The sequence below is a fragment of the Triticum urartu genome, chromosome 4A, assembly GCF_056163025.1.
Source record: "Triticum urartu cultivar PI428250 chromosome 4A, HENAU_Tu73, whole genome shotgun sequence".
NCBI lineage: Eukaryota > Viridiplantae > Streptophyta > Magnoliopsida > Poales > Poaceae > Triticum > Triticum urartu.
This window is the reverse complement of record NC_141876.1, coordinates 86,366,513-86,380,254: the sequence shown is the minus strand read 5'-3', so window position 1 is coordinate 86,380,254 and position 13,742 is coordinate 86,366,513. Positions and strand designations below refer to the sequence as shown.

General features: G+C 44.6%; 1 protein-coding gene across 1 annotated transcript; it reads left to right on the top strand.

The window, feature by feature from the left end:
* Positions 1 to 2,342: 2,342 nt before the first annotated feature.
* Positions 2,343 to 11,733, top strand: LOC125550840 (F-box family protein with WD40/YVTN repeat doamin). The gene is made up of 9 exons (XM_048713945.2): positions 2,343 to 2,671; positions 3,112 to 3,297; positions 3,499 to 3,553; positions 3,838 to 3,936; positions 4,898 to 5,001; positions 5,843 to 5,932; positions 6,253 to 6,395; positions 7,161 to 7,245; positions 11,117 to 11,733. The coding sequence occupies exons 1-9, from the start codon at positions 2,418 to 2,420 to the stop codon at positions 11,520 to 11,522; spliced, it is 1,422 nt and encodes a 473-aa protein (XP_048569902.2). The 5' UTR covers positions 2,343 to 2,417; the 3' UTR covers positions 11,523 to 11,733.
* The last annotated feature ends 2,009 nt before the right edge of the window (positions 11,734 to 13,742 follow it).

Below are 13,742 nucleotides of genomic sequence, written 5' to 3'. Positions count from 1 at the left end.
CTTTGACATGTCCCATAGCTATAGCACTCCGCCTCCTTCTGTACTTATGATCCGCACTTTGCAATGTGCACTAAACACCACAGAATATACGACCATGTACTCTCACAGCTTTTGACAATTTCAGACTTTCCGCCACTTTCTCAGATTCTTCATGGTCAACTCCTGTCCATCAATCGGCACCGATAGACCTAGTCACCAACTTGAATCTGGTACTCGTCAACACTGCTTCAGCACCCCCTACACACTTTTTTCTGACCACATGTCTCACCATTAGTGCTTTGGTCTGTCGCTGTGTCCCGTGCTTACTGCACGCCTCGCCGCTATCACCACGCCGAGCCTCTGCTGTCCTGGTCGAGTCTCCCGGGTAGCTAGCCCAAACTCCCTCAAACCCCCACTGCAGAAAACCATCGATCATCACCGACCGATGCCGAGTATCACGTCTCCATCAGACCACTGGCGCCCAGTCTGATCCACGTGTCTCTCGCTTTACTTGCTGAAATAGGTTTCGACTCTCCGAATTCTTACGTCGTAGCCCCTCCATCAGCACAGAGTGAAGTCATCCGTCTGACTCCAGCTCCACCTTCAACATGACTCCATGGTGGTTGTACGTGCCACCCTCCCGCGCCTTGTCGACTCCAAGCTCTCATGTGCACCGTCTTGAATCAACCCTGCGTCATAGTCTGTCGAAGCCGCACAAGCCCTCAGGCCCGCACCACGTGTTTCCACGCCCAGAAGTCGTCCACCATCAGCATCACGCTCCTATGTCGTCGTCGCTGAAATCACCGCCGTCTTCTGCTTTAACCAACATCCATGTTGGTCCATCAGACAGTCTAGTCCGACCCAGCCGAAATTATCCGACTGCAACCATGCTCCACCCTGCATCGTGTCCGCCCGCACATCTTTGTGCATTGCTTGACGCCCTGTGTATACATGTTTCTGTCACGACGCACTCCAGACTCCTCCAAGCCTTATACGCACGTTGCCTTCCCGTCTCAGAAGCCTGGGTACACACTTCTTGTAAAGAACTCTTCAGCCACAATTATCTAGACCCACGTAGCATTTTCCATGTACCTAGCAGAACAAATAGTTGATCCAAAACAGGCCATGCAATGCTCACGCCATGCATCTGATATCCTCGGTTTGCTAGCTCTTTGCACCAGAAAGTCAACCAACGTACCATGTGCCTCTTATTTGGGAACTTTTTTTTAACCAACCAATCTCGTGTCCATGCAGCATCCACCCTTGCGTGAGCCGCTCAAAACGACCTGGACCATGTCCAGCCGTGTGCTCCGCCTGGTTCTGGCTCGGGCACACGAGCCAGCCTGCCGCTCTGCTGCTCCCGCACAGGCCACCCTCGGTCAGCCTGCAGCACTCCCTGGCCTGCCAGCCCAATCAACCGCACTGGCCGTCCCTGCACCACCGCTGTACTGCGCGCACCCCTAGGGCTTCCACGTGATTTCCGATCGAAGATCGATCGATGTCGCCGTGTACCGTAGCTGCTACCACGCGCACTGTTGCCGTGCATGAATCCCGGGCCGCATGCTGTTTCGATTCCGCCGCCCGCCGCCTGCATCTGACCTGCTTCGCGTTAGTCCGATTGCTTCCAATCTTTGCCGCCGATGTCTTCCTGATCTGCATAGTTAATCCTTCTGATCTTGCGCCCATACACCGATCAATATCATCGGCAACTCCTTTAGATCAACATGCCCGTCCGCCGGATCTTGCAACCTTGCTCTGATACCACTTGTTAGAATAAATCCGAGGCATACCGTTGATCATCCGAGAACCAAGCAATCACACAAGCACAACACCGAAATTTGTTAACGAGGTTCATCATCATGGTTACATCCCCGGGGCATGACAACGGGCGCTCCTCCCCGTGACACCGTCACAATACCGCACCCCGACCGCCCGGGCGCCGGCACACGTCTCTGGCTCCCCGCGTGCCCGTGCTATTATGTTGGCATAGGTTACGTCGTGTGTTTACCCCTGATATATATGAGAGGCCTATGATACAAGTGTCCTATTAGGACACAACTCCTACCCTGTCTACACACAGTCCAAACCAAGTCCAACTGTAACCTACCTTGTACAATAATATTCGACATAATTCTAACACAAGCTTTTACACGCAAAAAAAAGGAATTTTTTTTTTCAAACATTAAAAGGAAAACAGGGAAAATGAAAATGATTTTTTTTGAAAACCTCCCGATGAAACTGGTAAAAAAACACAGAAAAAGAAAAACTGGGCGTAGTTTTCTTCCTTCCTAAAATCGAACGAGTGGTTCCCAAAACGTTTGTTTGTCCGGTCCACTCAAGCGGGCTGTTGTAGTAGGCGGGCCGCGGGCGCTCCTTCGGTCTCGCAAATCAAGCGATACATAGCAGTGCCCTACACAGGAGGCCTACAGGCCTACAGTATGGACCGGCCGACTACCGGCGGGCGGCGACAGGAGGCTCGCCCTTCTGAGAGGGAGAGAGAGATGGAGGCGAGCAGCAGCCGGAGCCGGAGCGGAAGTCTCCCCTCGAAGCGGCGCAGCGGCGGCGGCGGTGGCGGGGGAAGCGGGTACGGGCTGACGGGGCAGTCGCTGAACGACGACACCCTCCGTTCCATCTTCTCACGCGTGGACGACCACTTCGACCTCGCTCACTGCTCCGCCGTCTGCAAGTCATGGTCAGACCCGCTACGCGGATCATCTCATCTCCCCTTCCCCTCCCTTTCCCGTGTCCCCTTCAGTTAATTTCCCGATTGCTCTCAGCAGTAGGTCCGTTTCGTGGTTTGTGCTATGTTCTTCTTATACTGTAACTGAACCTACTTCTCGATCTGTACTGGATTATTATTATCGAACTTATTTTATTAGGAGAATTGATAAATCATAGATGCCCACTTCATTCCGCGAGATGGTAGATAGATCTGAGAACCTAACCAGTGAGCTACCAATTTCTGTAACAGCTACTCTTGTGCTAGTCGTTGTATTTCAGTCTGGTATTTCTGCCCGTTCATTTTTCACCCCACAAGCCGGATGCACAATTTTCCTATGGAAGTTCCTAATTACGAAGCACGCTGTACTGTTGATTAAAGTGTGCACATATGATTTTCTGCTTCGTTGATAGGCATACGATTATCAGCACAGCCCATGTGATGAGGGATCTATATTACAAGAGGAATCCGCAGGCAAGAGGCTCGAGTTCTACTATTTCAGTCAAAAGTTATTTTGAGGCGCTTGCCATGAATGAGCACGCATCAACTCTCGCTAGAGGGTCTGCTGAAGTTCATCAGTGGATTGGTCATGATATGAGGTAAGCACTTGCTGTCTGGTATAGGTCTTATAAATGTATGCCTCTGAGTGTTGTAACGTATCAGCAAAAGTAGTTACATTTGTCAACTCATCATATTTTCATATTGTTTTATCATGGCCAGTCTTTTGTTTCTTATACTTACCAAACAATGCTTCAGACCTTCAGTATCCTTATTTTCTCTTTTCTTATTTCTTGTTGCAGGGCGACCTTGTGCCGTATGAAAAGCGGTTCAGTCTTAACTGGAATGGGAGATAAGGTGAATGTTGCATCATATAGTGGTGTTCTTAATCTTCATTAATGTAAAATATCAAGTTACAAATTGTATTTGTGAGGTGCGACAAGTGGTCCTACAGCTGATGCAATGAGATGCAGATTGTCACATAAACATGGCTGTGGAAATCATGCTTGCCTAAGTCCGAAGCTGTAGATAATTAGCATAGTTCATGGCTGACGATTTCGTAGTTTCCTTTGAATATTGTGTCACCTTTCTAGTTAGTATCATCTTGAATGCCTCATCGTTTTGACACTAGTTTTTGCCAGGTTCTTCGACTTTGGTCTGCTGAAAGTTGCAAATACATGAATGAGTACAATGTCCCAAATTCCAAAATGTTGGTTGACTTCGATTTTGATGAAAATAAGGTAATCAATGTTGGCACACAATTCTATTATTTATGTATCAGCAGCTGCACTCTTCTGGTTTTGAGAACAGACATATCCAACATTCGTGCTTACTAAAATAACATTGGAAGTTTTATCTATTCTTTCACACTTGCTGGCATGGTTTTTAAGCCTTGCATAGCCAGCGCCATGAGGCGGCTGGACCCTTTTGTTTTGCTTTTACTTACTCTTTTGTAACTTCCCAGTCTTAAATGCAAAGGCAGAGCACCTGCCTTTTAACCTAAAGAAAACATACACACATACTGATAGAAGACTGCAGCCTAGATGGGATACCTCACCTATTCATAGGTCAAAACATCAACTGTACATTTTAAACATCTTATTTATATAGATACGAGCATCTGGTTGCAATGATGTTAGCAACATGGTTTGTTGTATCTTAATGTCAAGGGGAACTGCAAAATAGACCACCTGTACTGTAATCCATATGGACCATAGCCAATGCTTGAAGTCACTCTATTATGTTTATGTGAGTTTCGCCCAAGAATTGTGGGATACTTTTCCCAGTTGATTGTTATTCGTACATCTAATTGTTAGCACAATGGTAAGCCATGTGGTCAAGCCTATCCCATCCATACATGATAATGGTGGGCAAGGCTAAACGCAGAAATGATTGTGTTCTTGTTAGAAAAATCAGTCAGTGTTTGTTTCTTGAATCATCATTCTTCCCATTATGTGCATTGGGTTGCACAAAACATAGATGCGCTTGATGTTCCATTATAGACTGTCAACATAACTCTGAAACTGGCCGAGTTGATGCTTCTGGTTTGTGTCATCTATATTTTATTGATGGAGATTGATTGAACCGAACTGTTATAGTTACAACCTTGCATGATCTTTTCGGTCACACCGCATCTTTATTTCAACAGAGTACAGACTTACTTTTTTACCTATCATAAAAGGATTTCAATCCTCTGTGCAGATTGTAGGTTTAACTAGTTCCCAGGTTTGCATATGGAAACGCAGTGGACCAAGAAGTATATTTCAATCTCGTGGAGACACATTCAATCATGGGTTATGCATGAGGTGAGGTGCCAGGTTTAACTGTCTCGATATGACTTGCTATTTTTTTTTACCAGAAATGACAAGATTGATGTTGCCTGGTACGAAAACAATATTGAATTGGTGTTTGAAGAATAAAGACTAAATATCTGGTGCGATCTACCCTTACAGTGTAATCGTGCACTCTGGTGTCACTTGGGAGTTGTGAAACAAATGCGCATAAAGATGCCCCTTTTTTGTGGTTGTATTTCTCGAATTCACTCTACCTTTGTTTCTAATCTCAACTTCAGATCAGTATATGTCGAGAATAACAAGGATTAGGATATTCTGGGCAAAGATAAAAGGAAAAGACAAATATTTCTATTCAGTCACCGCAACTTATGATCTTTTTCTTATTCTAACACAATTTAAGTTTCTGATCTGAAATTTAAATGGTGCCACAACACTTGATAAACTATATCACCATTTTCCCCCAGAAGATTTCATATTGATTTGGTGCCCAAATTGAAGATGGATTGCATCTGATACATGTCACATGGAACCTTTTACTCCTCTCTTTCAGAATGAAAGATGAGCTTAAGGCTCCTCTCCTATTCTGGCTGGATGGGCTGCTAACCCCTTTGTACAATTCTTTTGCATGTAGCCTTGCAACATATTTTTCTTTCCAATAAAATCTACTGTCAGGGCCTCCCCTACAGTTTTATTTTTATCATGCTGGAAATCGTTTATTATTAACAGTGAAGGAGTGTCGCATAAGCTTGTGTATGCCCCACCATTATTTGAGAAAGATTTGATTATCCTAGACATTCTTGCTGTTATTTTAAGTAGGATTGACTTATATTCTCATTTTCATTTGCTTCTGCAGTTATGCCGATCCAGAGGTTGTAATTGGTTGTGAGGATGGTAGAGCCTTTGTATATGACATGTACAGCAGGAGTTGTTCGAGCATTCACCGGTAAGCACAAGGGAATCAAGTAGTATATCATGTGAATGAAGTGCTGTCTGCAATCGTTGAATTCTTTCATTGTTATTTTGTGTGCACGAGCTTCACCTTACTTCAGGGGAATTCTGTAACATCATATCCCCTTCTTTGCTAACTGCACTAGGTAGTATAGGTAATTGGTGTAAGGTAAAAAAGCTTGAACCTTTTTCTGATATCATCAACATATCACGAAAGTCAAATTATGACCGTACTTAAGTGTGTAATCATCATTAGAGGTGCATCCAGTTTGATATGCTCCTTGTACTGATGCCTATTTCACATATGATATACAGGCTTCACCCTTCCCCGGTGACATGCTTGGCAGTAACAGATGACCAGCTGATCGTTGGTGGTTCTACATTTGGAAATGTAGCTATTGCAGATCAAACCTCAGGAGAGAGGTCAGGCCTTCTAAAGTCAGCTTTTGCACCAACAGGTATGTTTTCAACTAATTCTGGATTACTAGCATGATGAATTTTCATTTCCGGACAAGTGATGGGCATGGTGTTGGTTTCGGGTCATGACTAAAAAAGCCAAGCATTTACTGGCCTTTCTTCTAGCTAGTCCTTAGCTCATAATGCAGGTAGTAAGTTGAGAAGCTTCTAAGATGCTTTGGGCCGTTTGAGCTACTTCTGCTCCTCTTTTGCAATGTCTAGATAACATCTGAACTTTTCTAATCCTTAACTACTAGTAGTAGTACAACATCTCTATTATCCCATCACAACATGTAGATATGTTACTTGATGTGTAGCTTTATGACTAGAGATATTAAGTTCTGTAATTGAAAAGCTCAAACATAGTATTTTGCTCCGACCTGCTATACAACATCGCTAGCATTCCATAGGTTGGATCAGAGGAGCACAGTAGAACTAACTATCACACCAAAAACTAATGTGTTGCTCAAAATAAATGTTCATTTTTCTCCATTGACCTATTATTTTGTTGAACTTTTTTAATATTCCTCCTAGCAAAAAGAATCTGATGTTGAACAATATAATGCTAAAAGCTCCTTTAATTTTGATTATATAAAGAATAAGATAACCCATCTCAATAAATCAAACTGCATTTATAACTTTCTGTCAGTTTTAGTTCTTGTTGGATCTTTTGAGGAAAAAATAGTGAATAAAAATTCATGCAAATATGATTGTGTTGTGCTTTTAATCACCATCAAACTAACTTGTTACATTATTTATCATTTCAGTGATAAGATGCTTGTCTTTCAGTGCAAATTCACACTTAATATTCGCGGGCTCATCTTCTGGTTATGCACATTGCTGGGACTTAAGGTCAGTATCAATAGTAGTTGTTCTAATTTAGTACTGTACTAGAGGGGAACACACGCTTTGCTGGGTTACTAGATATAAAACATTGACAATGTCGAGGCAAGTAAAATTTATCCTTACAAAAATCTTTATTAGGCTATAACGACACTAGCACGCTCCACACACATGATACAATTTATATTCGGTTTTTCTTTCTTGGAAAATTTTAGAAGGATGAGAAGCACAGCCCACCGATTTTTCTATGCCGGATTTTTTTTAAATGCTGCTATCGCACGCTCCAAGCTCATATGCTTAATTTCCTCTGGATTAACGCCAGTGTTTTGATTCTCTGGTTATGCCTCAGCAAGCAGCATGTACCAAAAAAACATTTATGTGTGTTCCATACAGAGATGCATACTGACATACTAACAGCAGTGCGCATCTTCTCTTCTAGGCAAAAAGAAAAAAAAAGCATAGAAACTGTACCATGAGTCATGTATGACTACAACTGTGATACTTTCTCTCACTAATTATACCATATTATCTGAAAAAAACACCCAATGATGAAGTTTGCGCACAAGCATGTGCCACCTCTCTCCATTCAGACACTGAACTCCATAAAAACGCCCCCTTCCTTTAGGACAAAACTGTTGATTAAGGCTTTGACAATCTTTCTAATAACTGAATCCCACAAAAAAGGGAAATAGTATCACCTCCATCTCATAGTAAAAACTGCAACTTAAACATCCAGTGCGAAATTGGTCAATCTAAGCAGCAGTACTATGACATTCTTGGTACCAGCCAGGTGGCATGATCCAAGAGAACCCAGCATCTTCCCATATCTGCGAGGAAAGCAGGTTTGGTGCAGAGTATCTCATAGCTTCTATTGACAGCTTGAGGATGAAATTTGGGCAACTCTAGCTCCAGTTCCTTTTCCTTAACATGCCACATGTCATTAACCTCCTCACCTGAATTTGCTGCAGCCAAACTTAGATATTGATTTCAATAGGACAACATAGTTCCCCACGTGGCTACTGGCTTTCCAACCAAATCATCCCATCACTACTTTCAAATTGACGTTTTCCATTAGGAAACTAAGCAAAAGGTTGCCCATGATACTTTCACGAAATACTCCTTAGTTTGCTATTTAGATTAGCTAAGCGTTGAGTCTAAATGCAAGTGCCAGCAAAGGTGGAAACGTTGGAAACCAAATCAACCAAGGCCAAGAACACATCAAAAGCAAAGCAAGAAGAAATTAACCTTGTACCACGAATTGGGATTGTGCCTCACATTAGCCTTCTTGCAGAGAAGCCTGCACACCATCCAGCTTGAGCCTCAATGCCCCCTATAAATGAATAAAGCCACAATGGAATTCTGCGTCCCTAAAACTATCATCTGACTGCAAGCCCAGTGGCATCAGTTGAAGGGATCTTCTAATTTCACAGATAGGTATATCATGGCCGGGAGTAAGGTAATCTGAGTTATCCAAAAACAAATCGTCAGATCAAAACCCAATGTCTATATCCATAGAGCCTGCCCGATGCATCAGACAGAGCACACATGCATTGCCAACCAAATTGATCGAACTTGAAGCAAGTAAAAACAGTACAACAGGAGAATCAGGGGAGACGGTACCTGCTTTCTTATAGATGACGAGAAACACATGAACACCTCAGGGTGGACTTCCCTGGCTGACACCCTACCTCACGCATCACTCCTCCCTTTCAGCTTTGTGGCTGTTCGTAAGGGGAGGATGTGTTCGAGCTTCACAGGAAATGGGGCAACAAGGAGACTGCTGGAGCAGTCAATCCACAAGACAGCGCCACAAGGCCGTAATAGCATGGTCGGCGGATTCTGCGGGTGGCGGGGGTGCTGAGCTGCGAGTGCGACACCAAAGCGAACAAACCGGAGAGGAGGAAATAGGTTCAGTTTAGCCACTGGGAAATGCCAGTTTTAGGAGAATGGATCTACACACGACGGTGCAGCAGCTGCTTCATGGGCCCAAGAAAAGACATGTCCTTCTCTTCTTGCCGGTGAGCCCTCTCTGTCCTGTCCTCTCTCGGCATCCTACAACATCCTGCTCTCCACCTGCACCAGTGCACCAGGCCTTATCTGGCCTTGCATCAGTGTTGTCCTCGATGTCAATATCGGTGCGCCGCCACTAGCCCTGTAGCTCCAGTGCCCCACTGCCTCTACAGCCCCAATCGCCAGTGGGCCATACTGCACGTGTTGCCTCTGTCCCCATCAGCCGTGCTGTTCCCTGCGAGGTGCAACAGCCAGACGATGGCAGGTGAGCCACCACCGGCAAGTTGGCCGACCAGACAAACGACACAGAGTAAGAACAGAGTCCTAGCGTAGGGGTGGCGATGCTACACAGCATGGTGCGGCGGCAGCAGCCAAGGTGGGGAGGAGGAGATGAGGATAGGGTTGGGTACGGTGCGTGTGGACAGAGGCGGCGCAATGGGAATCAAAATTATATTTTGTACAGGCTCGAGAGTCACCCCTGTCGCTGCCTCATGGGTCCATCATCAGGCTGGACTTGGTAGCAGCCACAGGAAAGACTCAGACCAGAGTAATAAAAAGGCTACTCCAACAATCCAAATGGACGGCTCAGATAACACGTAGCCTATATCGATCGAATGAAAATGCTTTGAGCGGGGAGCAAGGAGAGGGCACCACTTATGTCGGCCTTACAGTTTTTAGAGAGATATCTTGACAATTTAATAATTGAGGCTGCTGGCTCTAGATATGCAAAGCGTATCATGTACATTTACGTTTCAATCTGTCTGCACTTTAAGTATTGTTTTGTTCCATTGCTGTCCCCCAAGAAAGGAATGACCTGTACTCCATCCATCCGGGTATATCTATTTGGTATTCTGGATGTTGATTTTCTTTTCTATTAACCTTGTCAAACTTAAAACGTTTTGATTTGAGACAAATCTGTAGGCCTTATGTACCCGGATGGAGGGAATATGTTTTTCTGATGAACTATCCTGATTTCGCTCTCATTTTTTTAAGTTTGAGTAGAGTGAACAGAAATGGAGTATGAGCAGTGCATGGTCTCACCTAATTATTGAGTTTAATGGAAAGGTTCATTTGCTTTAGTGTCTCTGTGTGTTGATTTTTTATTAGCCTTGTCAAACTTAAAACGTTTTGATTTAAGACAAACCTGTAGGCCTTATGTACCTGGATGGGGAATATGTTTTTCTGATCAACTATCTTGATTTCGCTCTCATTTTTTTAAGTTCAAGTAGAGTGAACAGATATGGAGTATGAGCAGTGCATGGTCTCACCTAATTATTGAGTTTAATGGAAATGTGTTCATTTGCATTAGTGTCTCTGTGTGCGGTTGATAATCTTTTTACGCATGAACAACACATGTTTGTTTACTGTTGAAGCTATTGCTACTTGCTGAGAAACCTGTAATGATTTCTCATAAGATGTTAGGAGTGGTTTAGAATTCAGATTGCTTGAACATAGAAGATTACTTCCATGCAGAGAATAGAAGGAAGTTGGAAGATTACACATTCTTTTAATGTGAAGAAGATTGTCAGGACTACCCATTGATAATGTAGTAAATTATCCTGTCTAAGAATAATTTGTGTATAGAGGTCAACTAGCAAGCTGCTCATTTCTACATTCTTTTAATCAAGTGCACTTTGTTCATGCTTGTGGCAATCTATAGCTGTTTAATGCCTTAAATAATCCATAATATTTTATTATGTAAGTATGAAGTTGTTTGCATGTTAACAACCTAACTACTGGGCAAGAATGTTGGCAACGGAACCCATTGCTGAAATTTTTCTATGGAACCCATTGCTGAAAATTTTCTAATGTCATGGTCCGGCAAATCATAACTGGATCTCATCATTTTTGTTACTTTTATCTTGATCAGGACCCTGAGGCCTCTCTGGGAAACAAGAGTTAGCCCAAATGTCATCTACAGTGCACATCATTTGCCTGGTGACACTTCGACGCTGGTGCTCGGTGGTATTGATGGAGTCCTACGCCTGGTATGCCAGAGAACTGGTGAGACTATTCGAAGCTTCATCATGGATGCAGGCTACCCAGCACAGTCCAGCTCCAGGCCACAAGCTGAACAGAAGAATGTCCGCCCAGCGGAATCTGGCCCCAGGCAGCAAGTCGAAAAGAAGAGGGTCCGTGAAATCGCTCCGGATGCCCGGCTGGACAACATTCCTATGCACCTGCGCCCGCCAATCACCGGTCTGTCGGTGGGCATGAAGAAGATCGTGACCACGCACGGTGAAAACTACATCCGCGTCTGGAAATTTCGCTCGTAGAGTTCTTAGATTGGTCATCGGGAATCAGAAGAACTTGCGCTGTTTGTAAACGAGATGCTGTAAGTAAGCTTGTAACAGTACCCTGAAGATATAGTTTTGGTGTTGACGTCGTACCTGTATCGTCGAAGATTTATTGTCCTATTGCCGTGGAAAAGAATATTTATGTCCGAATTTTTCTCCGGAAGGAAAGGAGAATTATAGCGAGTCACAATGTCTTCAGTTTTTGGTCTCGCCTGAGTGGGAGCTTCGATGCCCCCTTGCCTCCCCTTGCCTCCCTCCGTGCCATCACCCATATTGGCTCGGATCACGTTCCTCTGCTCCTGTCTTTTCAGGATGATTGCTTGCTCACTGCGCTTAGGTTCCGCTTCGAGACATTCTGTTTAAGCTAGAACGGTTTTGCGAGGCCGTCCAGGCTCGCTGGCTGGAGGCCCAGCTCGCTCCTCACCGATCCATCTTTGCGGTGGATAACTGGCACTTCTGTGCCAAGCGCTCTCGCCAGTTTATGAAGGGTTGAGACGCGAACCTTGGACGGGACCGCAAGAAGGCCCACCTCGCCTCCATCCAAGCGCTGAACCTCCAGGCTGACTTGGTGGGACTAGCCCCCGATGAGTGGGTGCTTTGTTACGATCTTGATGATCAACTCATGGTCATCTACACCGACGAAGAGGCGTATTGGCGACTGCGGGGAACCCAAAAGTGGGTCCTCAAGGGTGACGCCAATACCGCCTACTTTCAGGCCATCGCCAATGGTCGTAGGAGACGTAATACCATCACCTTGCTCTGGGATGGGGAGACACTCTTGCAGCGTCCGGATGACATCCGCGCTCATGTAGATGGCTTTTATAAAGCCCTCTTTTTCGCCCCCCTAGGGAGGGGGGCCTGGCCCTTGCTTCAGACTTATGGATTGGCACCTATTAACCGGAGGCCCAGCCCAGAATTATTTTTTTTGCCTATTTCAGTGTTTCGAATAAACGGAATATCAAACAGAGTCCAAACGGAATAAACCTTTCTGAAACGTGATTTTCTTCCCGAATATGACCCAGGAGACTTGGACCCTACGCCAAGGAAGCTTCGAGGTGGGCACGAGGTAGGGGGCGCGCCCCCACCCTCGTGGGGCCACCGAAGCTCCACCGACGTACTTCTTCCTCCTATATATCTCCATATACCCTAAAAACATCCGAGAGCACAATAGATCGGGAGTTCCGCCGCCAGAAGCCTCCGTAGCCACCGAAAGCCAATCTAGACCCGTTCCGGCACCCTGCCGGAGGGGGCAATCCTTATCCGATGGCCATCTTCATCATCCCGGTGCTCTCCATGACGAGGAGGGAGTAGTTCTCCCTCGGGGCTGAGGGTATGTACCAGTAGCTATGTGTTTGATCTCTCTCTCTCTCTCTCGTGTTCTTGAGGTGATACGATGTTGATGTATCGCGAGCTTTGCTATTATAGTTGGATCCTATGATGTTTTCTCCCCCCTCTACTCTCTTGTAATGAATTGAGTTTCCCCTTTGAAGTTATCTTATCGGATTGAGTCTTTAAAGATTTGAGAACACTTGATGTATGTCTTGCCGTGGATATCTGTGGTGACAATGGGATATCACGTGATTCACTTGATGTATGTTTTGGTGACCAACTCGCGGGTTCCGCCCATGAACCTATGCATAGGGGTTGGCACACGTTTTCATCGTGATTCTCCGGTAGAACTTTGGGGCACTCTTTGAGGTCCTTTGTGTTGGTTGAATAGATGAATCTGAGATTGTGTGATGCATATCGTATAATCATGCCCACGGATACTTGAGGTGACATTGGAATATCTAGGTGACATTAGGGTTTTGGTTAATTTGTATCTTAAGGTGTTATTCTAGTACGAACTCTAGGGCTGTTTGTGACACTTATAGGAATAGTCCAACGGATTGATTGGAAAGAATAACTTTGAGGTGGTTTCGTACCCTACCATAATCTCTTCGTTCATTCTCTACTATTAGTGACTTTGGAGTGACTCTTTGTTGCATGTTGAGGGATAGTTTTATGATCCAATTATGTTAGTATTGTTGAGAGGACTTACACTAGCGAAAGTATGAACCCTAGGCCTTGTTTCCTAGCATTGCAATACCGTTTACGCTCACTTTTATCACTTGTTACCTTGCTGTTTTTATAATTTCAGATTACAAATACCTGTATCTACTATCCATATACCACTTGTATCACCATCTCTTCGCCGAA